At 35.0% G+C, this 27,972-nt stretch overlaps 1 protein-coding gene across 1 annotated transcript in view; it reads left to right on the top strand.

Annotated features, from left to right (window-relative positions):
- Nucleotides 1-24,864, top strand: part of Erp44 (endoplasmic reticulum protein 44) — an 88,505-nt gene extending 63,641 nt beyond the window's left edge. Inside the window, 4 exon segments of the mRNA XM_047524271.1 lie at nt 2,407-2,518; nt 3,377-3,518; nt 22,313-22,415; nt 24,636-24,864. Of these exon segments, the coding sequence (XP_047380227.1) occupies nt 2,407-2,518; nt 3,377-3,518; nt 22,313-22,415; nt 24,636-24,737 (459 nt within the window). The 3' untranslated portion in view covers nt 24,738-24,864.
- Nucleotides 24,865-27,972: the final 3,108 nt, after the last annotated feature.

The following is a 27,972-nucleotide window of genomic DNA, read 5'->3' on the forward strand; positions in this document are numbered from 1 at the left end:
GTCCCTGGTTCTTTTCTCAGTTCTGTAGTCCTTATATGTATTTAGCTGAATTACTTACATTTTTTTATTATACTAACTCATGTAGTCATCAGAGGCTCAAAACTTTTTATACTATTCTTTTTTTTTTTTTTTTTTTTTTTTTCTTCAGTTCTTATAGGAGTTGTTTCAAACACAGAATTTAAAGATTTAGACCTGGAAAGTCTTAAACAGTGTCTCCCCTTTCCTCATGTGGTAGTTGGCACATTTAATAATTTTTGAGATTTATTGAATGTTGTAACCAACCATCTATAAATCACTTAAAGATCTGCTTCATTAAACTGGTTGTTTTAATATCTTGAATCTTATAATATTTGTGTGGTAAAGAAAATGCTGATGTGGGCACAGGTAAATTAGGAAGCTAAAGAACTGTAAATTATCAGCTACTATGTAAAATTTGACTTTAGCAAATTAATTGATACATTTTCCAACTACTAATCTATTGTTCATCCATACTTTCCTTGAGTCTAATAAAATGTTAGGTATGCTTTTACTTTTAATTTCCTGGCTCTTAAAATTTCCTCAGAAGTAACTTCTGAGTCTTCTTTCCAAATTTATTCAGTAACATTAGTTTTTCTAGTTTTTATTATATGTTAATTGCATATTATTGTGTACAAAAAAAAAAAAAGCAAAATAAGATTGTCTTCAGGGGGCTTTCAACCCAATATTCTGTGCTTACAGATAACTTTACCAAATATGTGCCCCATGCCATGTGACTATCACTGAGAAAATGTTCTTGGAGTTTAGAGGACAGCATTCCTTTCCTCCTTTAGAGAGGGGCAGAATCCAGGAGTACTTTCATAAAGAGGCATTTCAGCCCTGAAATGAAGTGCTGAAGGAAATGGAGGATTAGGAGAAGGGATTGAAGAAGAAGGAACTGTGTCTTAATTTGTTTAAGGTGCTGATTAGACTGATAGGAGATATTAAGCATGCAGTTGGAAACCGAGGCTTGGATTCTGGGTTGGAGCTGGGCTTTTATATAGCAAAGGGACCAGTTAGAACTGGTGGTTGAAATTGTTGAACTAAGTGAGGTTGCTTAGGCCAGAGCAGAGATGTCTAAAGACAGAAACCATGGGGAGTAGCGTCAGTTAATGGTAGGAGAAAAAAAAATGTGAGCCCAAGAGATAAAAGTTGAAAAAGAAGACATTTTAAATCACCTTACCAAAAGATGAATGTGATGCCATGGCCTGGGGGACAGGAAAATGGGAGTGACTGCTAACAGGTACAGGTTTTTTTTATTTTCAAAGCAATAAAAATGGTCTGGAATTAGTGGTGCTGTTTGCACAGCCTTGTAAATATAATAACTACCAAACTGTACACTTAAAAATGGTGAGTTTTATCATATGTAAATCATATCTTGATTCATATAAAAGATAAAGGTGACAAGAAACTTAATAATTTATGTCCTGTGTATAAGTGAAACTGGCTTAAACATGGGGATAGGAACCAGAAGAAAACATTTGTCTTAAAAGATAGGTCCTAGTTTGTCTTTTTAGGATAAAGAGCATTTTTGCTTTATGCCAAAGCAGTTCCTAAATTAGAGAGATTCTCAAAAGGATAGCTAATGGAAATAATTGTGTTATGAATTCCTTTTTGAACTTCATGAGTCAGAACTTAGCATTTGTTAGAAAGAATAAATGATTAAAATCCTTTTTGCCCATCTTATTTGTATTCTCCACTAATAATAAAAATTTGTACTCTGTGTGTGTGTGTGTGTATGTGTGTGTTTGTGTGTGTGTATAGAGAGAGGGAGGTTTGTAAAAAATACACATATGTAGGGGTAGGTATTTGTTAATGTTGATAAGTTGTGTATTGGTTGAAAACTTACTGTATTATGGGTTGTTTTTTTACTCTAAATAAAACACTCTTTGATTTTGGGTAGTTCTCATGTAAGTGGAATGTCTTTTTTGTAATAAACCTTAGAATAAGTTTGCTTACTTATTGCTTATACACTCAGTTTTTCAGTTTTGCCTGTGAAGAATGGAAAAATATACCATGTTTACTCCTAAATTAACACCATGATAAAGAACCAGCATAGTTCTTTTTTGGTCAACTCCAAATGCTACGACCTCAGTTGGGTGCTCCCTAATACTTCATATGCAGTACTAGCTAATGGATCAGCCCAGGGAGATGGATCAGTTTCTGCAACAGAGCAGGGCAAGTGGGTCCTGAGTGTGTGGGTACTTGGGGTGGAGAGGGTGTGAGTTCATTCTTCCTATAAGGCTTGTGTTTTTTTATACCTTTAGACTTTTCCCCCTGGAATGTTGCAACTATTTTGTTACATGGGTTGAAGGACTTGTTCCCACCAAGAAAATAGCTGGAACTGAATGGAGTGGCCTCATAATTCTTATCTAAAGCTTCTCTCTATAGGAATTGACAGAAGAAGGACTGCCTTTTCTCATACTCTTCCACATGAAAGAGGATACAGAAAGTTTAGAAATATTCCAGAATGAAGTAGCCCGGCAATTAATAAGTGAAAAAGGTAGACAGATTAAGGTGTTTATTTTCATCCTTTCTTTCTCTTTTTTCTCTTTCTCCCCACCTCTCCGGTTACATTAATTTCACCATAAACATTTAGGTTAAAAGCTTAACAAGTGTTGGGCACGATGTTGCTCTTGTTTATGTTTCCTGCAGCATGTCTATTTCAGAAAAATCAAAGAACTTGAAAAGTAGAGTCATGGGTTAACAATATTACTTTACTTTTTCCCTGTGGCTAGATGCTTATCTGACACCTTTTCTAATAGACAATCCCAGAGATATTGCTGATTCACATTAATTTCTCAGTGGAAGAAAGTTGAGTAATTGTCTGAATTTCTCTAAAGTATCTAAACAGAATTTGAAGCATCAACAGTTTCCCTTCTGTGGTTAGGGAAGAAAGTCAAATAAAATAAACTAACAGCATTATATGGAGGTACCCATTTTAGTCACTTAGTAAATATTTTGAGGTTGAATTAAATTAAAAATCTGCCAATAGGGGCTGTGAGGAGCTGGAATGAAGAGGATCTCTTGGGAACAGCTCATATATCTTTTAGGAACTCCCTGCCCAGACCTGAGTAACCTTCAGAACTGATAATTGCCCACTTACAGAAAATAAAAAGTTCACTATAATATTTGAATTTGAGTTTTTAAAATTATTTCTAAGGAAACTATACTCTCTACCCGAGAATTAGAATTAAAATCCTACCTTTTTTTAAGATATTCTAGTATTTAGATTTTAGTTTTTCTGATCTATGTTACTCAAAAGAATATTGTTTTTTGTTATGTCAGTTTTTGTGAGTTTTTAAACATGAGAGAATACAATGAAAAATTCTAATCTATTAAAATTTTATTTCTTTCAAAGGTACAATAAACTTTTTACATGCAGATTGTGACAAATTTAGACATCCTCTTCTGCATATACAGAAAACTCCTGCAGATTGTCCTGTAATAGCTATTGACAGCTTTAGGCACATGTATGTTTTTGGAGACTTTCAGGATGTATTGTAAGTATTCACATTTTGCTTTTTAAAAATTATTGATATGTGTCTCAAAATTGAATTTAAAACAATTTTTCAATATTTCAAATAATCTCATGTTCTACAGTAATATTTTGTTAATTGGATAGAAGAAATTGAAGTGAGTGAAATTCTTTTCACTATATAGCTTGGCATAATTAACTATGAGAATTATGATAGATCCTTGTAGAAGCACCAATATTAGATTATTGGGATTTGTAATTAACTTTTGGGTGATTGGTGATTAATTCTTTGGAACTAATCTCTGAAAGAAAATGTGTGTTCTATGAGAAATTAGCTTTGCATTGAGTTTGGCATACACCAAGGAAAACAGGTTATAATCCTAGGTCAGGTTAAAGGAAATTGGTAATATTGCTATTCACTTGTAACTCTACCTAGCAAGAACTTTTAGGGTGTGTGTGTGTATCAAAATTTTGCTATCACTAGACAATTCTAATGGCACACAGCTATGAACCTTTCCAAGAATAGGTAAACTTTCTGGTTCTGTTCTCAGATATTCATAGTATTAATAAACGTGTAAACCTTTTAATTGCTATATATACTGAATTTTTATCACCTTTCAGAGACGTTAAAGACAATGATTAAAAGTGGAAAGGTTTCTTCTTTTAATTTATTTTTATTTTAAAAATTATTTTGTGGTTGTAGGTGGACAGAAAGCCATTATTTTATTTATTTTTATGTGGTGCTAAGGATTGAAGCCAGTGCCTCACATGTACTAGGCAAGTGCTCTGCCACTGAGCTGCAGCCCTAGCCCAGAAGAATTTCTTAAGATATAAAAAAATTTAAGCAACAATGTAGACTTTGTCTTTTAAAATACAATTTAAATGCCCCCTCTTTTTTTTTTAAATCTCAAAAGTCTAAATTGCACAAAGAGGATTTTTAAATCCTTTCTCAGAATGAATCTCACCTCACATACTTCTAGACATTTCAATAGAGATGTGATTATTAGATGGAAAATTTTCAGTCCTAAAACTGCATAGGAGGCCAACAATTGAGTCCTGACTTGGGCAAGTCACTAAACTTCTCTGCTCTGGTTTCTTTGTACACAAACTATGGTTGATGGTACCACCTCCCTGGTGAGATTGTTTTTGAAAATTAATGAGAGGCAGTTTGTGTTTGAAGTCATGAGAAATCTTAGTTGCACTTGCTTTACCTATACTAGAGAGAGAATGGTTGTTAGAAACCAGTATGGTATCTTAATTGACTTTTTAACCTACATTCAAAAGGATAAGTTTAGCCTATTAATTCACTAAGTATTTATCTAGGTCTTCTGTATGATAGCCATTATGCTAGGAACCAAGGATTTAAAGTTTATTAAGACTGGGTCTGCTGAAACCTGGAGCTGGCCTAGTGCTAGGGCTAGTGAGGAACCTTCATCTGTCAGGACTATTCTGCAGCCTAGGATAGTGGATGCTGGCCTGGTGCCAGGAACCACTGGGGCTGACTTGTAGCCTAGCTCAGCTGATGCTCGCCTATAGGTTAGACCCAAAAGGATGGCCCAAGTCCTGGAGAACGGCCTGAAACCTGGGTCCTCAGAGGCAGTCTGGAGCTCAGATCCATGGGGGATGGTCCAGCACTGAAATCTAACAGGACAAATCTGGATGTGGGGGCCAGCCAGTGCTGGGGCCTTTCCAGAACCTGAAGCTTCTTGGGGTGACCTGGCACAGGATCAGAGACATACCTGGAGCCTGGTCCCTCAGGGCTGGCTGGGTATGCTGAGCATACCTGTAGTGTCAATCTCCAGGGATAAATAAGGCCTTACTTCTTCACATGAGCAGACATCAGAATAATGCAACAAGAAAGGTGAAGAAGCAAGTCAACAAGAAGTATGGGAAATCAGCTAAAGAACACAATAATCTCCCAGTTATTAAGCCCAAAGAGAGATATATGAACTCCCTGACAAAGAATTGCTTTAAGGAGGCTCAGTGAACTTCAGGAAAATAACAGAGAAACAATTCCGTGAAATTCAGAAAACAGTAAGAGATCAAAATGAGAAAATTAACAGAGATTAAAATTACATATGTTAAGAAAATGTTAGCCAGGTGTGCTGGCATACACCTGTAACCCCAGAGACTTTGGAAGCTTGAGGCAGGAGGATCGCAAGTTCAAAGCCAGCCTTAGTGAGGAAGTAAGGCCCTGAGCAACTTAGTGAGACTTTGTCTCTAAAACTAACTAACCAACTAAATAAATAAATAAATAAGAAAGCCTGGGAATGTGGCTTAGTGGTTAAGTGCTCCTGGGTTGAATCCCTGGTAAGAAAGAAAGAAAAAAAAGAAAGTAAGAGAAGGAGGTAGGCAGAAATTCTGGAGCTGAAGAACACGCACAAAAAAGAAAGAACTCAAATACACCCTAATGTTGCACCTCAAGGAACTACATAAAGAAGAAAAACCTAAGCCCAAAGTGTTAGAAGGAGAAAATAGTAAAGATCAGAGCAGAAATAAATGAAATAGAGACTAGAGAAGTATTAGAAAAGATTAATGAAAGCAAGACTTGGATTTTTGAAAAGATAAAATTGAAAAGCCTTTAGCTAAACTAAAAAAGAGTGAAGATTCAAATAAATGAAATTAAAGATAGAAAGAGGAGATAATAAAAATGATGCTTTAGAAATACAAAGGAGAAAAGACTACTGGGAGCAATTTTGTGCCAACAAATTGATAATTTAGAAGAAACTGACAAATTTCTATATACATACAACCTACCAAGGCTGAATGTAAAGAAAATCTTAACATATCAATAATGAGTAAAGAGATTGAATCAGTAATAAAAAGTCTCCCATCAAAGAAAAACCCTGAACCTGATGAATTTGCCGATGAGTGCTACAGATATTTAAAGAACTAATACTAGCCCTCCCCAAACTACCCAAAAATTGAAGAAGGGAGATACTTCACATCTCATTTACAAGGTTAGCATTACCCTGATAACCAGCATCAGACATGGACACTAGAAAAATTCTTAGTGAATATAGATACAAAATCCTCAACCAGATAGGAACAAACGAGAGAGCCCAGTAATAAATTCACTCATTTATGGTCAATTAATTTTCAACAAAGGTGCTAAGAACACAACAGTGAGGAAAGGACTGTCCATTCAATAATGGTGCTGGGAAGCTTTGGGAAAAACTGGATATCCATGTTGCAGAAGAATGAAATTAGACCCTCATTTTGTACAATACACAGACATCAAATCAAAATGGATTAAAGATGAATGTAAAACCCGAAACTGTAAAGCCACTTGAAGAAATGATTTTGTGGATATGACCCCAGAAGCACAGAAAGCAAAAGTAAAAAGAAACAAATTGAATTATATTAAACTAAAAAATTTTCACACTAAGGAATAGCTTAATTGAAAATGGGCAAAGGATCTGAATTTATTTTATTTTAATTTAATTTAATTTTATTTTCACCAGGAATTGAACCCAGGGTTGATTAACCACTGAGTCACATCCCCAGCCCTTTTTTAAATGTTTTAAGCCAGGGTCTCACTAAGTGCTTAGGACCTTGCTAAGTTCCTGAGTTTGGTCTTGAACTTAGACTCCTCTTGCTTCAGCCTCCTGAGATTATAGGCATGTGCCATCCACCTGGTATATATTTGAAGATTTTTTTTTAAATAAATTTCTTCTTTAATTTCTCCCTTAGGTGTCTGATTTCCCTTTCTAGGCACTGTTCCCTCGAACATTGTTTTAAATTGTGAGGAGGTACATGCTGTGTGAGCTACAAACTAAACCTACGTTAATCGTTGTTAAAATCAAATAAAACATGTAGTAAATTGAGGCTGACACATTTAATGGCTTTTATAATAGTTATTGTGCTGCATGGTAATTAAGGCTTAAATGATAAGCAGTTTGCATCAATTATTGTAATTACTATTACCTTTACTTAGTAATTCAGAATATCTGGGGTCATCTATAGGAAATATGACTATGGTAAAAGAGGAAAACTGAATGAATTTATGGGGCATAGTCTCCTCCCTTGACAGTGGTGAGCACTGGGAGGTAGAGGTTACCATTGTTCTGTTTACGTCTTCCTTATTTCAGACAAATTAGGCTCAGTGAAGTAAAGCAATTTGTAAGGCCTCACAACTAATTAGTAACAAAGCAAGGATTCACAGAGTATAGTGAATCCCAAAGTCCCAAACTTATAACTCTGTATGAAAATAGTGACATTTTCAGCACCTGTAAAATGCAGTGGCAGTATGCATGTGAAAGAAATTTGAAAAGCCATTGCTTACTTGTATCTGGAACTAGATCACAGATTTATGAATCCTTGTTTTTGTTGTTGTGGGAATTTTTTTGTTTTGTTTTTTGGTTTTTGGTTTTTTTTTTTTGTATTGTTTGAACAGATTAGTTTCCTGCCAAATATAAATGAATAGGTTTTATATGGGATAGGAAAAGATAGGGGATAATTTCTGAACCTATGGACTGGACTAGGAATGTTCTATAGCCCTCAGAGAAGAATAAATGATGGGACATGGTGTGAGACTATGGAAGAACTTCAAAAAACCGTCTTAAAAATTATGGCCAGACAGCTAAAGTTCTCAACTCTTTTTGGAGTCTAAGTGATGGGAACAAAAGCAGCAGTAGGACAGATCCAAGTCATTTCTGGGAAGATTTTTGTTACTGTCAGATCCATCCCAAAATGTAATAGGTTACTCTAATGATAATGATTTCCCTACCTCTGGACTGCAGGTCGTTTCTCCCAAATTACTGAATCACTGCAAATTATTCTTATAATTCTTCAAACTAATCAGTCTGGGAAGTTTGCTGCAGCTTATTGGCTATATTAATGGTAGCAAGGGATTGTGGTGAGCACATTAGCAGAGGGCAGCAAAATTAAAATGAGGTGGTAGGAGACAAGTATCCTACTGTTTTAGTCAACTTTTTCACTGCTGTTACTAAATGATCTAACCAGCACAATTATAGAGGAGGAAAAATTTGAGGACTCATGGTTTCAGAGGTCTTAGTCCATAGAAGACCGGTTCCATTCCTAAGGGCTTCAGGTTAGGCAGAACATAATGGCGGAAGAGTGTGGCAGAGGGAAGCAGCTTGCATCATCAGGAAGCCGAGAGAGAGAGTCTCCACTCTCCAGATAAAAAATATATACCCCAAACCCATGACCCAATTCACACCTTCTCCCGCCATACCCTACCACTGATTGGGTTAAGACTCTTACAACCCAGTCATTTCTTCTCTGAACCTTCCTGCATTGTCTCACATGTGAACTTTTGGAGAACACCTCACATCCAAACCATAACGCTTACTAATACAGCAGTTTGGTTTTTCACTATGACAGATTAGCCTGCTTCCTTGACCTCTAAAGGAGCAAGCCAGGAATTGGAGTTACAAAGAACTCAGGATAGGTAGAAGAAAAATTTCAAATCAATTCATCATTAAAACCTGTTTTAACTTTTTTCCTATATTTTTATTGGTGCATTATAATTGTACATAGTAATGGAATTTGTCGTTACATATTCATACATGCAAACAATATAACAAAATATTTTGGACAGTATCATTCCCCAATAATTTCCCTTTTCCTCTCCTCCTGGTTGCTTTCATCTATGGATCTCCCTTTGATTTTCTTGAGGTCTCCCCACCCACCTTTCTTTTCCTTCTTCCTTTCTGGCTTCCACATATGAAAGAAGACTTACAACCCTTGAGTTTCTGAGTATTATGGCTTATTTTGCTGAACATAATGTTCTCAAATTCTATCCATTTTCTTGCAAATGGCATAATTTCATTCTTTATAGCTGAAAAAAAAACTCCATGGTGTATATATATATAACCCACATTTTCTTTGTTCTTTCATCCATTGATGAACACCTAGGCTAGTTCCACAGTTTAGGCTATTATGAATAGGGCTTCTATAAACATGGGTATGCCTGTATTGCTATAGTATGCTGACTTTAATTATTTTGGACAATACTGAGGAGATGTATGGGTGGGTCATATGGTATCCATTCCTGGTCTTTTGAGAAACCTCCATACTGATTTCTGTAGTGATTATTACTAATTTATAATTCCCACCAACAGTGTAGAAGTATTTCTTTTTCTCCACATCTTCTCCAGCATTTATTATCTGTATTCTTCTTGATGGCTGGCACTCTAACTGGAGACAGATGAAAAGTAGTTTTGGTTTGCTTTTCCCTAATTGCTACTGATGTTGAATTTTTTTTTTTTTTTAATATTTGTTGGCCATTTGTATTTCTTCTTTTGAGAAGTATCTTTAGTTCATTTGCCTATTTATTAATGGGATAATTTGTTTTTTTTGGTGTTGAGCTCTTTATATATTCTGGATATTAATCATTTGTCAGAGGAGGAGCTAGCAAAGATTTTTCTCCAATTCTATAGGTTCTATCTTCACATTCTTGTTTCCTTTGCTGTGCTGAAGTAATTTAATGCATCTTATTTATTAATTTTTGATATTATTTCCTGAGCTTTAGGAGCCCTATTGAGAAAGTGATTGCCAACACCTGTACTGTTGGCTCATTTTTTTCTAGGGGTTGCATAGTTTCTGGTCTAATTCCTAGGCCTTTGATTCATTTTGAGTTGACTTTTGTGCAGTGTGAGAGAATCTAGTCCCATTTTTCTACATATGGATAATCAGTTTTCCCAGGACCAAAGGCTATCTTTTCTCTAATGTATGTTTTTGGCAACTTTGTTAAGGATCAAATGGTTGTATCTTTATGGGTTTGTCTCTCTGTCTTCTATTCTGTACCATTGATCTGTGTATCTGTTTTTATGCTTATACCATGCAGTTTTTGTTACTGTAGCTCTGTAATATAATTTGAAGTCAGGTATTATGATGCCTCCAACATTGCCTATTTTGGCTTAGAATTGCTTTGGCTTTTCTAGGTCTTTATTTCTTACAAATGAACTTTAGAACTCTTTTTTTCTTGTTCTGGGAAGAATGTCATTGGTATTTTGATGCAGATTGCATTGAATCTTCATATTGCTTTTGGTAATATGAAGATCTCTTTTAACTCTTGAGAATCTAGTTTTTGTTCATCATCCAGTAGATCCTCCCCCAAACACCCCAACTCCTGATTCCCTTTCTGAGAATTTTCTTAAGTGGAAAAAAAAAAATTGCACTGATAGAATTTCTTAAAAGGCACATTTTGCTTTTCTTATATTTTTATTATTATCTGTAGGCATTCAGTAAATGTTCTGATTAATTTGCCTTTAGTTTAGTTGCTTACTACAATACTAAGAGTTCGAGTACTTTTAACACCTTGTATCTTCACATCTGAAACATGTAGTAGTATTTATCAGTTACTCATTTGTCCTACCACTGCTGCCTCTCCTATTCATTTTGATTTTCTGAATATGCCTCTCTTATCAGCCACTGGAGAATACAGCGGTCCAGATCCCTAAATACCATTCTTATTCTTATTCTCTTATACTTATTATACAACTGACACTTATTATCTATTTATTAGTAATTTATATTTTATAAGTCATTTCAAATCTGAAAGGAAGAAGTTAAATTGTTCCTGTTTGCAGTTGATATGATCTTATACAGATTGGGCATTCCTTATTCAAAAAATCTAAAATGCTCCAAAATCCAAACTTTTTGAATGCTGACATGACACTCAAAATGTTCCCGAGTTTAGAGCATTTCAGATTTTGGATTTTCAGATTTTTTTTTACTATATTTGGTTCTGACAGTAAAGTGGACATCAAGTGCTAATAGCCAGCCAATGTACTGACCTTACTTTATACATTGTATGCATTAGGTAATATTTCCACCTCAAACAAATTAAACTCTGAGAGATTTAGTAACTTTATTGAAGTGAGTAAAGAAGCAATATAGCATAATGGTAAAGAACATAAACTGTGGGCACAGACTGCTTAAGTTTGAATTCCATTCTGTTACCTACTAACTCTATCACCCTGGGCAATTTATTTAGCACCTCTGTGCCTTGGAAATTATCATGGTATCTACTTTATAGAATTGTGAGCATCAGATGAATGCATATATATATAAGAATAGTGTCTAATAAATGGTAAGTGCTATTATAAAGCTAGTCTTTATGATTAAAGGCAATAATGTGTACATATTCAAACCCAAGTCTGTCAGACTATTAAAAAAAATGCAATGAAGTTGAATAAAGCTGTCAGTTCTTATTTTATGAACCAGAAATCCAAAACTCAGAGCTTAAGCATTCTAAATAAGTTTGTATTGTGCTGTTTATAAGTTGAATTAAAAAGTAGCAAGTAATATTAGTAAACTAAATCCAGCACTATATGAAAAAGATAATATATGTCACAACCAACTAGACTTTCTCCAAAGCATGCAAAGCAGATTTAACATTCATAATTCAATTGTCATAATTCAGCTTATTCATGAATAAACAGGAAAAAACCCCATGATAATATGGTAGATGGAGAAAAAATTTTTAACAAAATCCCATATTTATTTCTGATTTTTAAAACATGCCCAGCAAACTAGGAATATAAGGAAACTTCCTTTGGATAACCAGAAGAAACAGACTCCATACAACCTAGATCTATACAACCTACCAAGACTAAAACATGAACAAATAGAATATCTCAACAGGCTAATAAGAAGTAAGGAGATTGAATCAGTAATAAAAAGTCTCCCATTTAAAAACAACAACAAAACCCAGTGGCTTCACTGCTGAATTCTACCAAACTTTTAAAGAAGAACTAATGTCAGTCTTCTGAAACTCTTCCCCAAAATTGAGGAGTGAAGCTTCCAAACTATTTTTGTGACACCAGCAGTACCGTGGTATCAAAGCCACACAAGGACACTGCAAGAAAAGAAATTATAGACCAGTATCCTTGGTGAACAAATACAAAATCCTTCACAGAGTCCTAGCAAACTAAATTTAGTAGGGCATTAAAAGGTTGACTTGCCATGATCTAGTAGGATTGATTCCTGGGTTGCAAGGATAGATAGTTCAACAAAATAAATTAGTAATTATGATAATACTACATTAACACGGTAAAAGATGAGAACCAGAAGATCATCTTAATAGATGCAGAAAACTATTCAACAAAATTCAATATTCTCTCGATAAAAACTCTCACCAAATTAGGTATACAAAGAATGTACCTCAGTGTAATAAATAATAAAGCTCATGTACAACCAACCCATAGTAAAGATTATACTCAGTGGTGAAAAGTTGAAAGGTGAGTGGTTGAAAGTTGAAAGACAAGGATGCTTCTTCTTACCACTCAGTTCCATGTAGTACTGGAAGTCCTAACCAGCACAGTAGGTAAGAGAAAGAAAAGAGCCAGGTGTGGTGGCACACACCTGTAATCCCAGCAGCTCCAGAGACTGAAGCAGAAGGATCATAAATTCCAGGCAGCCTGCTAAATTTAGCAAAACCCTGTCTCAAAAAAAAAAAAAAAAAAAAAAAATACACACACACACACACACACACACACACACATATTAATATTAAAAGGGATGGAGTTGTAGTTCAGTGGTGGTAGAGCACTTCTAGTTTGGTTCCTATTCTGCAAAACAAAAACAAAACAAAAAAGTGAAAAGATTAAAAAGAAAAGGTGGCGATACACTAGTACACTGAAACTAAAAATATTGTTGAAAGAAATCAAAGGTGACACAGTGAAATGGGAGGATATCTTATGATCGTGAATTAGAAGAATTACTAATGTTAAAATGAAAAATATACCCCAAACAATGTATAGATTCTTTGAAGTTCCTACCAGTGATTTTCTCCCCCCAGAAATAGAGAAGACAAACCTAAAATTTGTATGGAATAACAAAAGACCTTGACTAGCCAAAGCAACTTGAGTACAAAACAAAACAAAACAAAAAAACCAAAGGTATCACATTACCTAACTTTAAAATATTTTCTAAAGCTATAATAATCAAAATAGCATGGCACTAGCATGAAAACAGACATAGAAAAATGAAACAGAATAGAGAGCTCAGAAAGAAATCCATTCATCTGTGGTCAGTCAGTTAATTTTTTTTATAGGTGCTAACAGCAGTGGTGGCAAGGGCAGTCTGTCAATAAATAGTGCTGGGAAAAGTGGAAGGAGACTGGATATCCACACGAAGAAGAAGGAACGTAGACCCTTATATCACACCATACACAAACATCAACTCAAAATGGATTGAAGACTTAAAACCTGAGCTGTAAAACTACTAGAGGAAATGTAGGGGGAAGCTCCATTACATTGATCCAGGCAGCAATTTTGTGGATACAACCCCAAAAGCACAGGCAGCAAAAGCAGAGACAATTGGGATTGCCTCAAACTAAAGAGCTTCTTGCACAGCAAAAAACACAAAATGAAGAGACAGCTTATGAAATAGGAGATAATATTTGCAAACCACATGCCTGATAATTGATTAATATCCAAAATATGAGGAACTCAACTTAATAGTTAGAAAACAAATGAACGAAGGATCTGAACATTGTCAAAAGATGACATAAAAGTAGCCAAAAGATATGAAAAAAGATGTTCAATACAAATCATCAAGAAAATGGAAATTAAAACTACAATGAGACATTGACCTCACAACTGTTAGAACAGCTTTTATCACAAAGACAATGAGTGCTAGTATGGAGAAAAGGGAAACTTGTACACTAATGGTGGGAATATAAATTAGTACAGCCATTATGGGAAACAGCATGAAATATCCTCAAAAAAAAAAAAATTCCTCTATCTTACAAAGGGCAGCTTTAAACAACCTGTACCTAATATTTAATAGTGAAAGACTGAATGCTTAAAGTTGAAAACTGCCATTTCTATTCAGTATTGTGCCAGAAGTCCTAGCAAGTACAGTTTAAAAAAAAAATCAATAAAAGGAATTCAAATGAGAAAAAAATAAAACTCACTTTCTTTGTGGATAACATGATTGTCTATGTAGAAATTACCACTGAGTCTATTAAAAAACTAGAACTCAGAAGTGATTTTATTTTAGTAGGATACAAAGTTAACTTTAAAAAAATATATTTTTCTTAATTAACAATGTACAATTGGAAAGCAAAAGTTTTAAAAGTTCCATTTATTATATAGTTTCAAAAGAGGAAAAAAAATACTTACCTACTATAAATCTGATAAAATAGGCATAGGATCTGTATGCTAGATAGAAGCTATAAAATACTTAGGAAAGAAATCCAAGACCAAAACAAATGAGGTGATATATTGTGTTCATGGATCGAAAGATAGTACAGTTATCTGTTGTCCCCAGATTGACCTATATAGACCTAATATAAACCCAGTCAAAATTTCAGCTAGATTCATTGTAGATTTAGACAAGATGATTCTAAAATTTATATGGAAAGACAACACTACAAAAGCCAAAACAGTTTTGGAAAAGAAACAAAGTTCGTGGACTTTGATTTTAAGACACTAAAGTAATTAAGTATGTAATATTTTTTCTTTTCTTTTATTCTTTTTTATTTGTTTATTTTGATTCACTGTACACAAATAGAGTACAACTGTTGTTTCTCTGGTAGTACACGAAGTAGAGTTGCACCATTTGTGTAATCATACGTGTACACAGGGTAGTGATGTTTGTCTCATTATTTTTCCTTCCCCCCACTCCCTCCCCACCCCTCTTTTTCCTCCATACAATCCATTCTTCCTCCATTCTTGCCTCCCTCCCACCCCCTGTTATGTATCATCATCCGCTTATCAGAGAGATCATTCAGCCTTTGGTTTTTTCGGATTGGCTTATCTCACTTAGCATGATATTCTCCAACTGCATCCATTTACCTGCAAATGCCATAATTTTATTCTTCTTTATGGCTAATATCCATTGCGTATATATATACCACAGTTTCTTTATCCATTCATCAATTGAAGGACATCTAGTTTGGTTCCACAATGTAGCTGTTGTGAATTGAGCAGTTATGAACATTGAAACTGCATCACTGTAGTATGCTGATTTTAAGTCCTTTGGGTATAGGCCAATGAGTGGGATAGCTGGGTCAAATAGTGGTTCCATTCCAAGTTTTCTAAGGAATCTCCACATCACTTTCCAGAGTGGCTGCACTAATTTGCAACCCAACCAGCAATGTATGATTGTACCTTTTCCCCCAAATCCTTGCCAACACCTATTGTTGCTTGTATTCTTGATATAGCCATTTTAACTGGGGTGAGATGGAATCTTAGGGTAGTTTTGATTTACATTTCTCTTATTACTAGAGATGTTGTACATTTTTTCATATATCTGTTATTTGCTTGTAGATCTTCTGTGAAATGTCTGCTCATTTTCTTAGCTCATTTATTGATTGGGTTATTTATATTCTTGGTGTAGAGTTTTTTGAGTTCTTTATAGATTCTGAAGATTAGTGCTATATCTGAGGTTTGTGTGGCAAAGATTTTCTCCACTCTGTAGGTTCTCCCTTCACATTGTTGATAGTTTCCTTTGCTGAGAAAAAACTTTTTAGTTTGAATCTACCCAATTATTGATTCCTGCTTTTATTTCTTGTGCTTCGGGAGTCATGTTAAGGAAGTCTGGTCCTAAGCCAACATGATGAAGATTTGGACCTACCTTTTCTTATATAAGGTGCAGGGTCTCTGGTCTGATTCCAAGGTCCTTGATCCATTTTGAGTTGAGTTTCATTTTGCTGCATATGGATTTCCAGTTTTCCCAGCACCATTTGTTGAAGAGGCTATCTTTTCTCCATTGTATGTTTTTGGCACCTTTGTCTAGTATGAGAAAACTGTATTTATGTGGGTTTGTCTCTGCGTCTACTATTCTGTACCATTGATTTACCTGTCTATTTTGATGCCAATCCCATGCTGTTTCTGTTACTATTGCTCTGTAGTATAGTTGAAGGTCTGGTATTATGATACCCACTGCTTCACTCTTCCTGCTAAGGATTGCTTTAGCTATTCTGGGTCTCTTATTCTTCCAAATGAATTCCATGATTGCTTGCTCTATTTCTATGCAGTATGTATTGGGGTTTTAATTAGAATTACCTTGAATTTGTATAGCACTTTTGCTAGTATGGACATTTTGACAATATTAATTCTGCCTATCCAAGAACATGGGAGATCTTTCCATCTTCTAAGGTTTTCTTTAATTTCTTTCTTTAGTGTTCTGTAGTTCTCATTGTGGAGGTCTTTCACCTCTTTTGTTAGATTGATTCCCAAGTATTTTATTTTATTTTTTGAGGCTATTGTGAATGGGGTAGTTTTCTTTATTTCTCTTTCAGAGGATTCTTCACTTATGAATAAAAATGCATTAGATTTATGAGCATTGATTTTATAACCTGCCACTTTACTGAATTCATTTATGAGTTCTAGAAGTTTTCTGGTGGAATTTTTCAGTTCCTCTAAATATGGAATCATGTCATTGGCAAATAGGGATAGTTTGAGTTCTTCACCCAAACTGAATCAGGAGGACATACACAATTTAAATAGATCAGTTTCAAGCAATGAAATAGAAGAAGTCATCAAAAGCCTACCAACAAAGAAAAGTCTGGGACCAGTTGGATTCTCAGCTGAGTTCTACAAGACCTTCAAAGAGGAATTTATTCCAATACTCCTCAAAGTATTCCATGAAATAGAAGAGGAGGGAACCCTTCCAAACTCATTCTATGAAGCTAATATTACCCTGATACCAAAACCAGACAGACACACTGAGAAAAGAAAACTTAAGACCAATACCCCTAATGAACATAGATGCAAAAATTCTTAACAAAATTTTAGCAAATGGCATAGAAAAACATATTACAAAGATAGTGCACCATGATCAAGTGGGTTTCATTTCAGGGATGCAAGGTTGGTTCAACATCCACATCACCAGGCTTAAAGTTAAGAACCACATGATTATTTCAATAAATGCAGAAAAAGTATTTGATAAAATACAGCACCCCTTTATGCTGAAAACACCAGAAAAAATAGGGATAGTAGGAACATACCTCAACATTGTAAAGGCTATCTATTGTACCCATGGAGAACATCATTCTAAATGGAGAGAAACTGAAAGCATTCCCCCTAAACACTGGAACAAGGCAGGAATGTCCTCTTTCACCACTTCTATTCAACATCGTCCTTGAAACTCTAGCCCGACCAACTAGCCAGTCCAAAGAAATTAAACTGTGTAATATTGATGAAAGAATAGGTACATTGTATGGGACATAGTAGTCTAGAAATATAGACGCAATATGTTTTTTTATTTTTTTAGTGATTCAGAGGCAATTCAGAGGAGATAATCTTTTTAACAAAGGATGCTGCACCAATTGAACATCCTCATACCAAAGAAGAATTTCCTCTCAGGAATTATCAGTTTAAAATTGATCATAGAATGTAACCCCAGGGGCTCAGGAGGCTGAGGCATGAGGATTGTGAATTCAAAGCCAGCCTCAGCAATGGCAAGGCACTAAGCAACTCAGTGAGACCCTGTCTCTAAATAAAATACACATAGGGCTGGGGATGTGGCTTAGTGGTTGAGTGCCCCTGAGTTCAATCCCCAGTATCCACCCCCTAAAAAATGTTGACATGAGTGTAGAAAAAATCATAAGACATGAGTGTAGAAGATTGAGCTAGAAAACTCTTAGGACTAAATATAGGAGAACTGTCATGGCTTGACATTAAACAGAGTTCCTAGAATATCAAAAGCACCATTCATAAAAGAAAATTAATAAATTGGTCTTCATTATCATTGAAAATCATTAGAATGTAAAAAAGATATACAGATAGCAAATAAACACATAAGAAGCCCAACATCATTGGTCCTTACAGAATTGCAAGTTAGAACTGCAGTGAGATGCTATTGTATTTCTTTAGAATGCCTAAATTAAAATAATAACAATATCAAATGTTTACTAGGATGTGGATCCACTGGAATTCTCAGCCCTTGCTGGTGAGATTGCATATGATACAGCCACTCTAGAAAAAAGTTTGGCAGTTTCTTTAACAAGTTAAACATATACTTACCATTTGACCTAGTATTTATTTTAAAGGAATAAAATTCACAAAAAGATGTGTGCACAAGTGTTTGTAGTGGCATTATTCGTGTTCACCAAAATCTGGAAACAACCAAAATGCCCTTAAGTGGGTAAATGGACAAACTAATTATTGTATATACGTCCATGAAATACTGTTCAGCAGTAGAGTGAATGAATGTCCTTTAAAGTAGTATGCTAAGGGTAAGAGCCCGTCTCATGATTACATATTGTGTGATTCCATGTATATAACACTGAAGGAACAGAGAGGACAGATTAGTAGTTGCCAAGAGTTAGTGGAAAAGGAAAGGTCTGAATTTACAAAAGGTGTTGAATTGTCCTTACCTGGTTTTGTGGAGGTGGTAACAAAATTCTTGGTATATGTTAAAGCTTGTAGAACTTTGAAAAAAAGTGAATTATTGTTCTCTGGTCACATGGCCAACAGTCAAGATGGCACCACAGAAAGACAGGAAGCCTAAGAGAACAACCAGAAGTTTAATTTGGACCTTACTCGTCTCATAGAAGAAGGGAATTTTGATTCTGAAAATTTTGGTACCCTCCCTAGTGAATATCTAGGGTTTTCTTCCCTAGTGTTGCATTTTCTCTATTTTAAAATAGTAACAGTTTCTGAGGGAGAAGGTTAAAGTCAGTGGGAAAACAGAATGTTGTTCACATTGAACGCTTCAAGAATAAAATCACAGTTGTTTCTGAGAAACAGTCCTCTAAGAGGTATTTGAAATATCTTACCAAGAAATACCTTAAGAAGAATAATCTTCGTGATTGGCTTTGTGTGGTTTTGTCTGACAAAGAGACAAATTTTGTTATTTCCAGATTAGGATGAAGGTGGATCAGAGTCTGAGGACTAACTGGTCTCCCTTTTTAGGGCTTTGCTTTTTTTTTTTTTTTTTTTTTTATTTACTTATATGTGATTGCTGAGAACTGAACTCAGTACCTAACACATGCTAGGCAAGTGTTCCACCACTGGAGCCACAACCCCAGCCCTAGGGCTTTGCTTTGTAATAAAACAAACGATATGTACATAGAAAAGAAACATCTAAAGATGGACTATCAGTGAATAAGAAAATTGTTCTCAAAAAAAGTGAATTATCTACTATATGTAAATTTTTTTAAATAATAAAAATAACTCATATGCATTTGTCAAAGCTTGTTCATACATTTAACATTTTGTGTTTTTCACTGTGTTTTGCCTCATCTAAAAATAAATAATTGTAAACAATGGAAAAGTGAAGGATGGAAGAGAATACTTAAATGTCCTGGTTAGGAAAATTATTTGCAAAAATATAATTTTGCTGATTATGGTAAGGATCTTTTAGCAGATTACCACTTTGTCTCTTTTCTTGACCATTTATTGTTCACTGATTGTTACTCCTTAATAATAATGGATAGTTTCTGGCCAGGTGCTGGATAAGAACCCTTGTGTAATCTCTTTTTCTACCCATCACTTCAGATTCATCCTATCTCCCTGTCTTTGCCTTTTGCTCACAATTCTTTAATCTGTTGACAAGAGGGGAAAAATCAAGTTAGGGAAAATCTGTCTTGAATGTTCTCTATGAATTTGTCTCATTTAAGATTGAATCATTCATAAATTATTTCTTGACTAGCAAATCCAATTCACACTGTATTAGTTGTGATAGTCTTTGGACCTTATGAAACCAGACTAGCAGGACCTCTGTCTTAAACATTATAGACCATTTGTGTTTCTATAGATATTATTTCAGCACTTTGCTATGGGTGACAGTAGATGATGTCAGATTAAATTTAAATTGATCTTCTCTCATTGTTTATCTCTGGTGCATGTGCAATTACTTCAACACCAGAGAACCTTTCAAAGGCAGTCTGTCAATACAGCTACCTGACAGTCATTTGTATTTGTAAACTGTGCATTTGGCACCTGCTGGTCTCTGTTGCATTGGAGCTAGTGGGGAGCCAAAATGGCTGTACAATGAAGTTATTGGTTGGTACATCTCAGTGGGAGATATTGAAGGGGAAAAAGAGCACTTCAGGACCTCAAGAGAGGATAAAAGAAAAAGAAACTGGCAGTATTAACACAAGCCAGCTATTCTTTGCTACCAAGAAATGATTTAAAGAGTCAGTTCTACCCAAGGAATGATAGTGTGTGTGGAACTACATTGCAATTCTGACAACAGATGTGAAAAAGAGTGTTTCTGTTTAAATATATAGTAAATTTTTAAAAGTACCAACATCTCAGTAAGAAGATAATTCATATAAGCAGAAATATAAATTGAAACAAATAATGAAAAGAAAATACTTAATTTCTGAAGAAATGTAAATTAAAATGCAGGTACCTTTTTCTTAACCAAATTAGCAAAACAAATTTCAATTAAAAAAAAAAAAACATGCTGGCAAGACTTCAGAGAATACTTCAACAGATAGCAGAAATTGACTTTTGGGTATGATTTGCCCACATTTTGTCAAAAGTTCTTATTCTTTTGACACAGCAATCCTAGTTTATCAGCTATAACTCAAATAATTACAAAGAAAAAAGCCTCATGTAAATCTGCTTAATTCATTATGGTCTATTCTGCCACAGTGTATGTCTCTGTGCTGTAAATTTGCTTCTACATAATTGGTAGGTAATTAAGGGAATAATGTCCATGTCCATAGTGGAGTTGTATTGGTTCATCTATCATTTTCCTCGGAATGTTTTGAAACCATGAAATTAAGCTTTTTTCACAGTTAAAGACAATGACTCAGGGGTTGATGAAGGTCTCCAAAATAAAACAAAATAACTGAAAATCATGTAGAAGTGCCTTTCTAGTAGACATAAAAGTTCACTTAATGGCTTTGAGAAGTGCTTTGCATATATATAGAGAGAGACATATTTTTTTTTTTTGGTCATGGACATTTATTTATTTATTTATTTTATGCGGTGCTGAGAATTGAACCCAGGGCCTCCACATGCCAGGCAAGTGCTCCACCACTGAGCCACAACTCCAGCCCCAGTGCTTTGCTTCTAAACTGTTCAGTGAGGCTACATGTGTGGTTGAAGCAGTTGTGAAGATGTTTCTGCGTATGTTTAGAAAAAAATGTGACTACGCCTGGTTCAGATTAATTTCATGAAACTGGTTCTTACTGGCAGTGAATGCCTTCAAGGACCTGCATTTCACAGGCTCCAGGATAAGGTTACGAGGGGCACTGGGTTCAAGTGATGGTGCAGGTTGAGTAGTACTAGTATTTTTGTTGTAGGCTCTTTATGCAAAACTGCTTAGTTTAAGATAACTCCTAACATTATTTTTTCCTTGAACCCTTCCTGTTATTTTTAATGTGATTTTGCAGGGCCTAGGTTTCTAAGTTATATATATATAAAATTAAGAAAACTATTTAAATGCCCAGTCATAAACAGTGTGGTTAAGTAAATTTGGATACAGCATTTTGACAGCCTACAATGTGTCTGTTAAAATGATAGGCATAGAACTGGGCACGGTGATGCACTCTTTTAATTCCAGTTACTTGGAAGACTAAGCCAGGGGATTGCAAATTCAAAACCAGCCTCAACAACTTAGCAAGACCCTGTCTCAAAATAAAAAGGCTGGTGATGTTGTTCAGTGGTTAAGTACCCCTGAGTTCAATCCCTGGTACCAAAAAAAAAAAAAGAAAGAAATGCATAGAAAAATATGTATGAAACAAGTGCACTCAGTATCTAGATGCTGTGTTTACAGCCATATTGACATATACCTGTCCTGTAATAGTTATGGTTGCATTGATGGGATTGTAGGTAAAAAAATTTTTTAAGTTTTTTTTTTTTTTAAATATTGTGAGGTTGGTAAAACAGAGATATATGTGTTTCAGCAGTTTAAACTATTTTTATTTTGTTTTGGTTTTAGAATTCCTGGAAAACTCAAGCAATTTGTTTTTGATTTACATTCTGGAAAACTGCACAGAGAATTCCATCATGGACCTGACCCAACTGATACAGCCCCAGGAGAGGTAGGACTCCTGCTTGTTTTCCAATGAGAACTCTTTTTTTAGAGAGGATGTGAAGTTCCTGAGTTGACTTGAGTATTAACTTCTGAGTATCTGTGTAAAGAAATTCTGAATATACTATAGAAAACACACAAATTATGCTGCTTTCAAATTACTTTTAAAAACCTTAGGGCTTCAGAAATGTGAAATATTTACACTATAGTTTCTTGATCATCTAAACTAAGGTGGTTTGATTATGATCTCTGCAGAAAATGACTATAAAAGAGTTAGATACAATTGGCTTCAGATAAAAGTAGGAGTTGGGAGCAGATAAGTCACTGAAGTCAGTGAATTCTAGTGATTGTTCAAGCCTTCCTGTGTCTAGAAGATTGAACATACTATAAAGAAAGCGATGATTTTTGCTGTTCTTATAACGAAGAATAAAGTATTGGTAGTACTCAGAACTTACGGTTTAATGTAGCTTTCCCTTCTGAGATTTAGAATGCTTCACAACTACTTATCAAAATGTTTGCTTTTATTTGTATACATAAATTCTTAGTTAAAATATGCTTAGGCACGGTGGCACACACTTGTAATCCTACTGACTTCAGAGGCTGAAGCGGGAGGATCACAAGTTCAGAGCCAGCCTTGGCAACTTATTGAGGGCCTAAGCAACTTAGCAAGATCCTGTCTCAAAATAAAAAGGACTGGGGATGTGGCTCAGTGGTTAAAAATCCTTGGGTTCAATCCACAGTATCCAAAAAAAAAAAAAAAAAAAAAAAATATATATATATATATATATATTATATATATAAAATGGTTAACATGAGAATTTTACTCTTTCTACTTTGTAACTTCTCTTACAAGTTATTTCTATGTCCCTGCTTTACTAAACAGTGCTAAATTTGCATTTTGATATATTATGGTTTATAGCATGTCTAATACCAGAAGGGAAATGACATGTACCACAAACCCTCCTCTATTTTGCCCAAAGAACCTCCATTGATGAAAGAAAAATAAAATCTGAATTTACCTTATTTAAAAGTAGATTATGGGCTGGGTTGTAGCTCAGTGGTAGAGTGGTCGCCTACCACAGGTAAGGCACTGGGTTTAATCCTCAGCACCACATAAAAATAAATAAATAAAATAAAAGTATTGTGTCTATCAACAACTGAAAAAATATAATTAAAAACAATTTTTTAAAGTCAGATAAGGTTCAGAGTCATGAGTTCTCTTTGGGAATCTGATGACATGCTTTTTCCTTGAAAAATGGGGGATTAGACTTTTCTTTGATAGCAAGAAGGAGGCAAACTGGTTATTGGCAGTAACTCAAGGGTGATTATTTTTCTCAGAAAAGGCCCGCTTAGCATTCTATCAGATTAGGAAAGATGTGGTTTACCATTATTGTAGTGTCCTAATGTGTTTCTGCTTCTCCGTTAGACAATGAACTCCTTATATTTTGTTTATTCATCTTTGTGTACTAATACCCAGTGGGCACTGAATACTGTAAATGTTTGCTTTATAGTAATATAATTTCAGCTTAATTAATCCAAACATGTATCTCAGCAAAATTTAAAAATGTACCAGAGAAGTAGAATATCACAAAGTCATGGTAAGTTTGTAGATACCTTACTTTCTGTTTTAATGAGAACATGCTAATATATATAATATGTAATACATGCACTGTGTGCCCATGTTCATTATAGGGGATATTAAAGTGGCAGCATTCAGGCCTGCTCTTGAGGAGCTTACAGTGAGGAGATAAGAGAAAGACTACACTGCCTTTTCTTTAGAATTCTTGGAAGTCACTCTTACAGTTTTGCCATATATTTTGGTCTTCTGGTATACAAGTAAAATACTGCATAAATTAATTTCTTTCAGTGTGTTATATTTTTCCCTCCTTATTTAAACTGAGCTTGAATAATTTCTGGCATCTGAGTAACTGATAAATAAGAGCTGTATCTACAGAGTAAGGTGCTTTCCATTGTCTTAGCAATCCTTTGTAAGAAGGGAGGGTTGGGCCAAACTCAGGTTGTGCAGCCTGTTGAGAATCAGAGGAAGGACATTTTAAATGAGGAAATCAAGGCTTCAAACTTAACTCTTGCCTTTGGTACACTTGCTATCTTTTATCGATTAATAAGGAAAGAATTATAAGGTAACACTATTCATCTAATACTCTTAATAAAATATTTTAACTCCATAAAGTATAATGGTACAAAAATGTCTCATTTTTTTCTTTTGTAGCAAGTCCAGGATGTAGCAAGCAGTCCACCTGAGAGCTCCTTCCAGAAGCTAGCACCCAGCGAATATAGGTATACTTTATTGAGGGATCGAGATGAGCTTTAAAAACTTGAAAAACAATTTGCAAGCCTTTCAACAGCAACATCAACTTACGTGGTGGAAATAGTAAACCTATATTTTCATAATTCTATGTGTATTTTTATTTTGAATAAACTGAAAGAAGTTTTGGGTTTTTAATTTTTTTTTTCCTCCCCCTGACTCAAAATACATTGTCATTTAAAATAGCCTCTTTTAAAAAATCTGCTAGGGTTAAAAAAAAATAAATAAAAATCAGAGGCCTCTCTTTGCTTTAATTCTGTCCTGTACAGTTTTTATAAATCAAGTGAACAGTTACATTGCCAGATACATACCATTAACTTGCACTATAGGTTAGGGAGGATTTAGGGATGTTTCCTATGTAGTATGTGCTTTTCTTTTTTTTCCTTTCATATGATCAGTTTTCTTGGTACTTTCATTATCACATTTCTGAAAGCTAAGGGGGTATATATTCTGGATACTTGGGAGGGGAATAAATTAAAATTTTTACACTGTGTACTGTGTTTTACTGATTGGTTGAATATTGCTTATGAAAATTCCATAGTGGTATTTTTTTTATTCTTAATGTGTAAACTTAAACATACTATGAAGAGGAGGAGAGCCATAAGCCAGAACATTTGGCAGAAATTGTCCTTATGAATTAAGAAAAAGAAAATGAAAGTATTATTAAATTTCTATGTGTTTGTCTGAGAAAGTGGCATATGGATGGTATTTAAAACTTTGAAAGAATTATACCTAAATCTGGGAAGGGGAGATACTGTTGAGCAGGTTAATAGTATTGAACTAGATAATTTTTTAAGGCTCCTCTTATATCATAAGATTTCAGTTTCCTAAGATAAAACCAGCAGAGAAATTATATTTCAGTAATTTTAAGCCTCCTTCTGTCTTGTAGAGTCTTTATTATAGCTGTATAGAAAAGACAATAAGAACATGTGTATTTAATTTTTTCCCATTGTAAAATTGTTGGAGGATCCTCCCCTCTCTACATTCCCTGATTTCCCAGGCCTGCAGTGTACAGTTAGATGGTCCCTGTGCCAGGCTTCAATACTGCCAGGGAGAAAAACCAGAGGGAGAGGACCCTCAGTGTCATTCAGGAATCCCATGGCTAGAGGACAGACAGGTCCAAAATTGGCTTTCCTCGGGGCCTGGGTTGGTGCTATAGGCCAAGGGTCATTTTCTACTTGGGGTATAAATCAATCCCAGTTTGGGGAAAGATTATTTTTAAGCCTAAAAGATTGACATGTGCCATTATATGTAGTATATAATATATGTAACATCTTTCAGTCCTTTTAAAATAAAATCAATATTTATAATGGATATTTAATAATTGTTATTTTTAAAACCAGTCTAGAACTCTTAGTTATGCATGACTTATCCTTAATTTCCGTAGTTTTGTTCAGAATAATAAATGTCAATAAAGTGATAAGTGGCATGTTTAGAGAATTTTATTAGGAAAGTAGAACAGAGCTTTCTAGAGTTTGGGCCTTAGCTCCTTTCTCTTCATTGCTTTTAATTAATAACTTGAATGAAGTCAGAATTGCAGTGTTCAGGTCAGAGGATGGGCCAAATCTGAGAGGGTCAGGATGAAAATGCCCAGGTACTACAACAAGCTAACATACAAGACCAAAAGCAGCACATGCAATTCAGTTGATGGAGTTGTAATCCTGTAGTTAGGTTTAAAAAAATAAGAAAAGAAAGCACTCAAGTATTGGGTTGCAGAGAGCAGGCTTTAGGGTATTATGAAAAAGCCTCAAGGAGCACATGTTCAACGTGATCTAGGGTAAGAGTTGTTAAGAAAGCGACTGGATTTGAAGATGCATTCTTAAGCTTCATACATGTTGGACTTAGGCTGTAGCCCTGCCACTGTCATTGTCTTCTCTAAGCTGAAATCATTGAGGACAAGGTACTGAATTGTATGTCTTTATATCTAGTGCCTGGCATTCCTGGACACTTAGTAGTCATCGTCAAATGCTTATTAAATGAATGAGAAGCAAAGTGACCTTGGGTGATTTTTGTACCCCTGAGAGTGTCCAGCACTCATCAGGACTTGATGCCCAATTTTATAAAAAGTTATTAACAAGCTCAAGTGCATTCCATGAAAGGACAGCTTAGGGTAATAGATTTTGAAACAAATTAGTTAAGGCTGTTTTGCTTGGAGAAAACTGGGGTCTGGGAACAATGTAGATATTTGAAGGGCTGGCACTGTCTGAATCTTAGAGATCAAACTAGGATCTGAAGAAGTTATGGGAAGCAAGTTTCTGTAATGTATAGTCAAGGACAGTTTTTAGGTACTATCATATGTGAGGAAGGAGAAGATGGATAAGGTATAATTTGTGCTCTAGAGTTCCTTACAGTGTTGTTAGGCACATGGATATTTAAATATTAACAGGTGTAAAGGTAGAAGAAAATAGTCACGTGGCTGGCATAAAGGATCACTGAGTTCCCAAGATTTTATTGAGGAGATAACTTCAGCAGGTAGGGAACTGGACAGATGGAATAATCTGAGCAAAGGTATCAAGCAGCCTAGTGTACTAGAGAAAACAAGAAGTTCTTACAGGAGTGTCAAGTGCAGTAGAGATTGAGAGGAAATGGAGCTGATCACAGAAGGCCTTATATGCCAAAAATGGGATCTGTACTGTATTTGTATTGTAGTAGAGATCTGTTGCCAGATCTTAGGGAAGTATGTTCATATTTAGGATTGAGGAAGAATATTGTGGAAGCAGGTCTCATAATTTAGACTTCCCTCTGAACCTGAATCAGAGGATGTTACAGTAGAAGACTCCTAGTTTATTTGGTGTTTCCTGGGCTGTGACGAGAGAGGATTTAAGACCAGACTGAAGAGCACAGTTGAGTAGCAAAATCCAAACCAGAAGCTTGTCTTTCAGTTTCTCTGCCAGCTCCCCTTTCCAGTTTTTTAAAAAATTGTACCAATCATGAGAGGGGACCAGCAAAAGATGAAAATTTTCTTTAGATGACATTCTAAAAAAAAAATTTTTTTTAACGTTAAATGAACTTAGGAAGGTAGAGAATAGGCATTGAAAATACAGAGAGCTCTCTGATGAAGTAAGGTTGTCAAAAATCGTGCAGAAGAAGGGATACTGGCATGATAAAAGCTACAAAGAGGAGCATGAAATATAAAACAGTGTTTGAAGTGGTAAAGCTCAGAATGAGCTTAAATTTATAGAAAATGCTGAAGTTGCCGAGAAGGCTTTTTTTTTTTTTTAAACCTGATTCAAGGCAGAGA

Source organism: Sciurus carolinensis, chromosome 14 (genome assembly GCF_902686445.1).
Source record: "Sciurus carolinensis chromosome 14, mSciCar1.2, whole genome shotgun sequence".
NCBI lineage: Eukaryota > Metazoa > Chordata > Mammalia > Rodentia > Sciuridae > Sciurus > Sciurus carolinensis.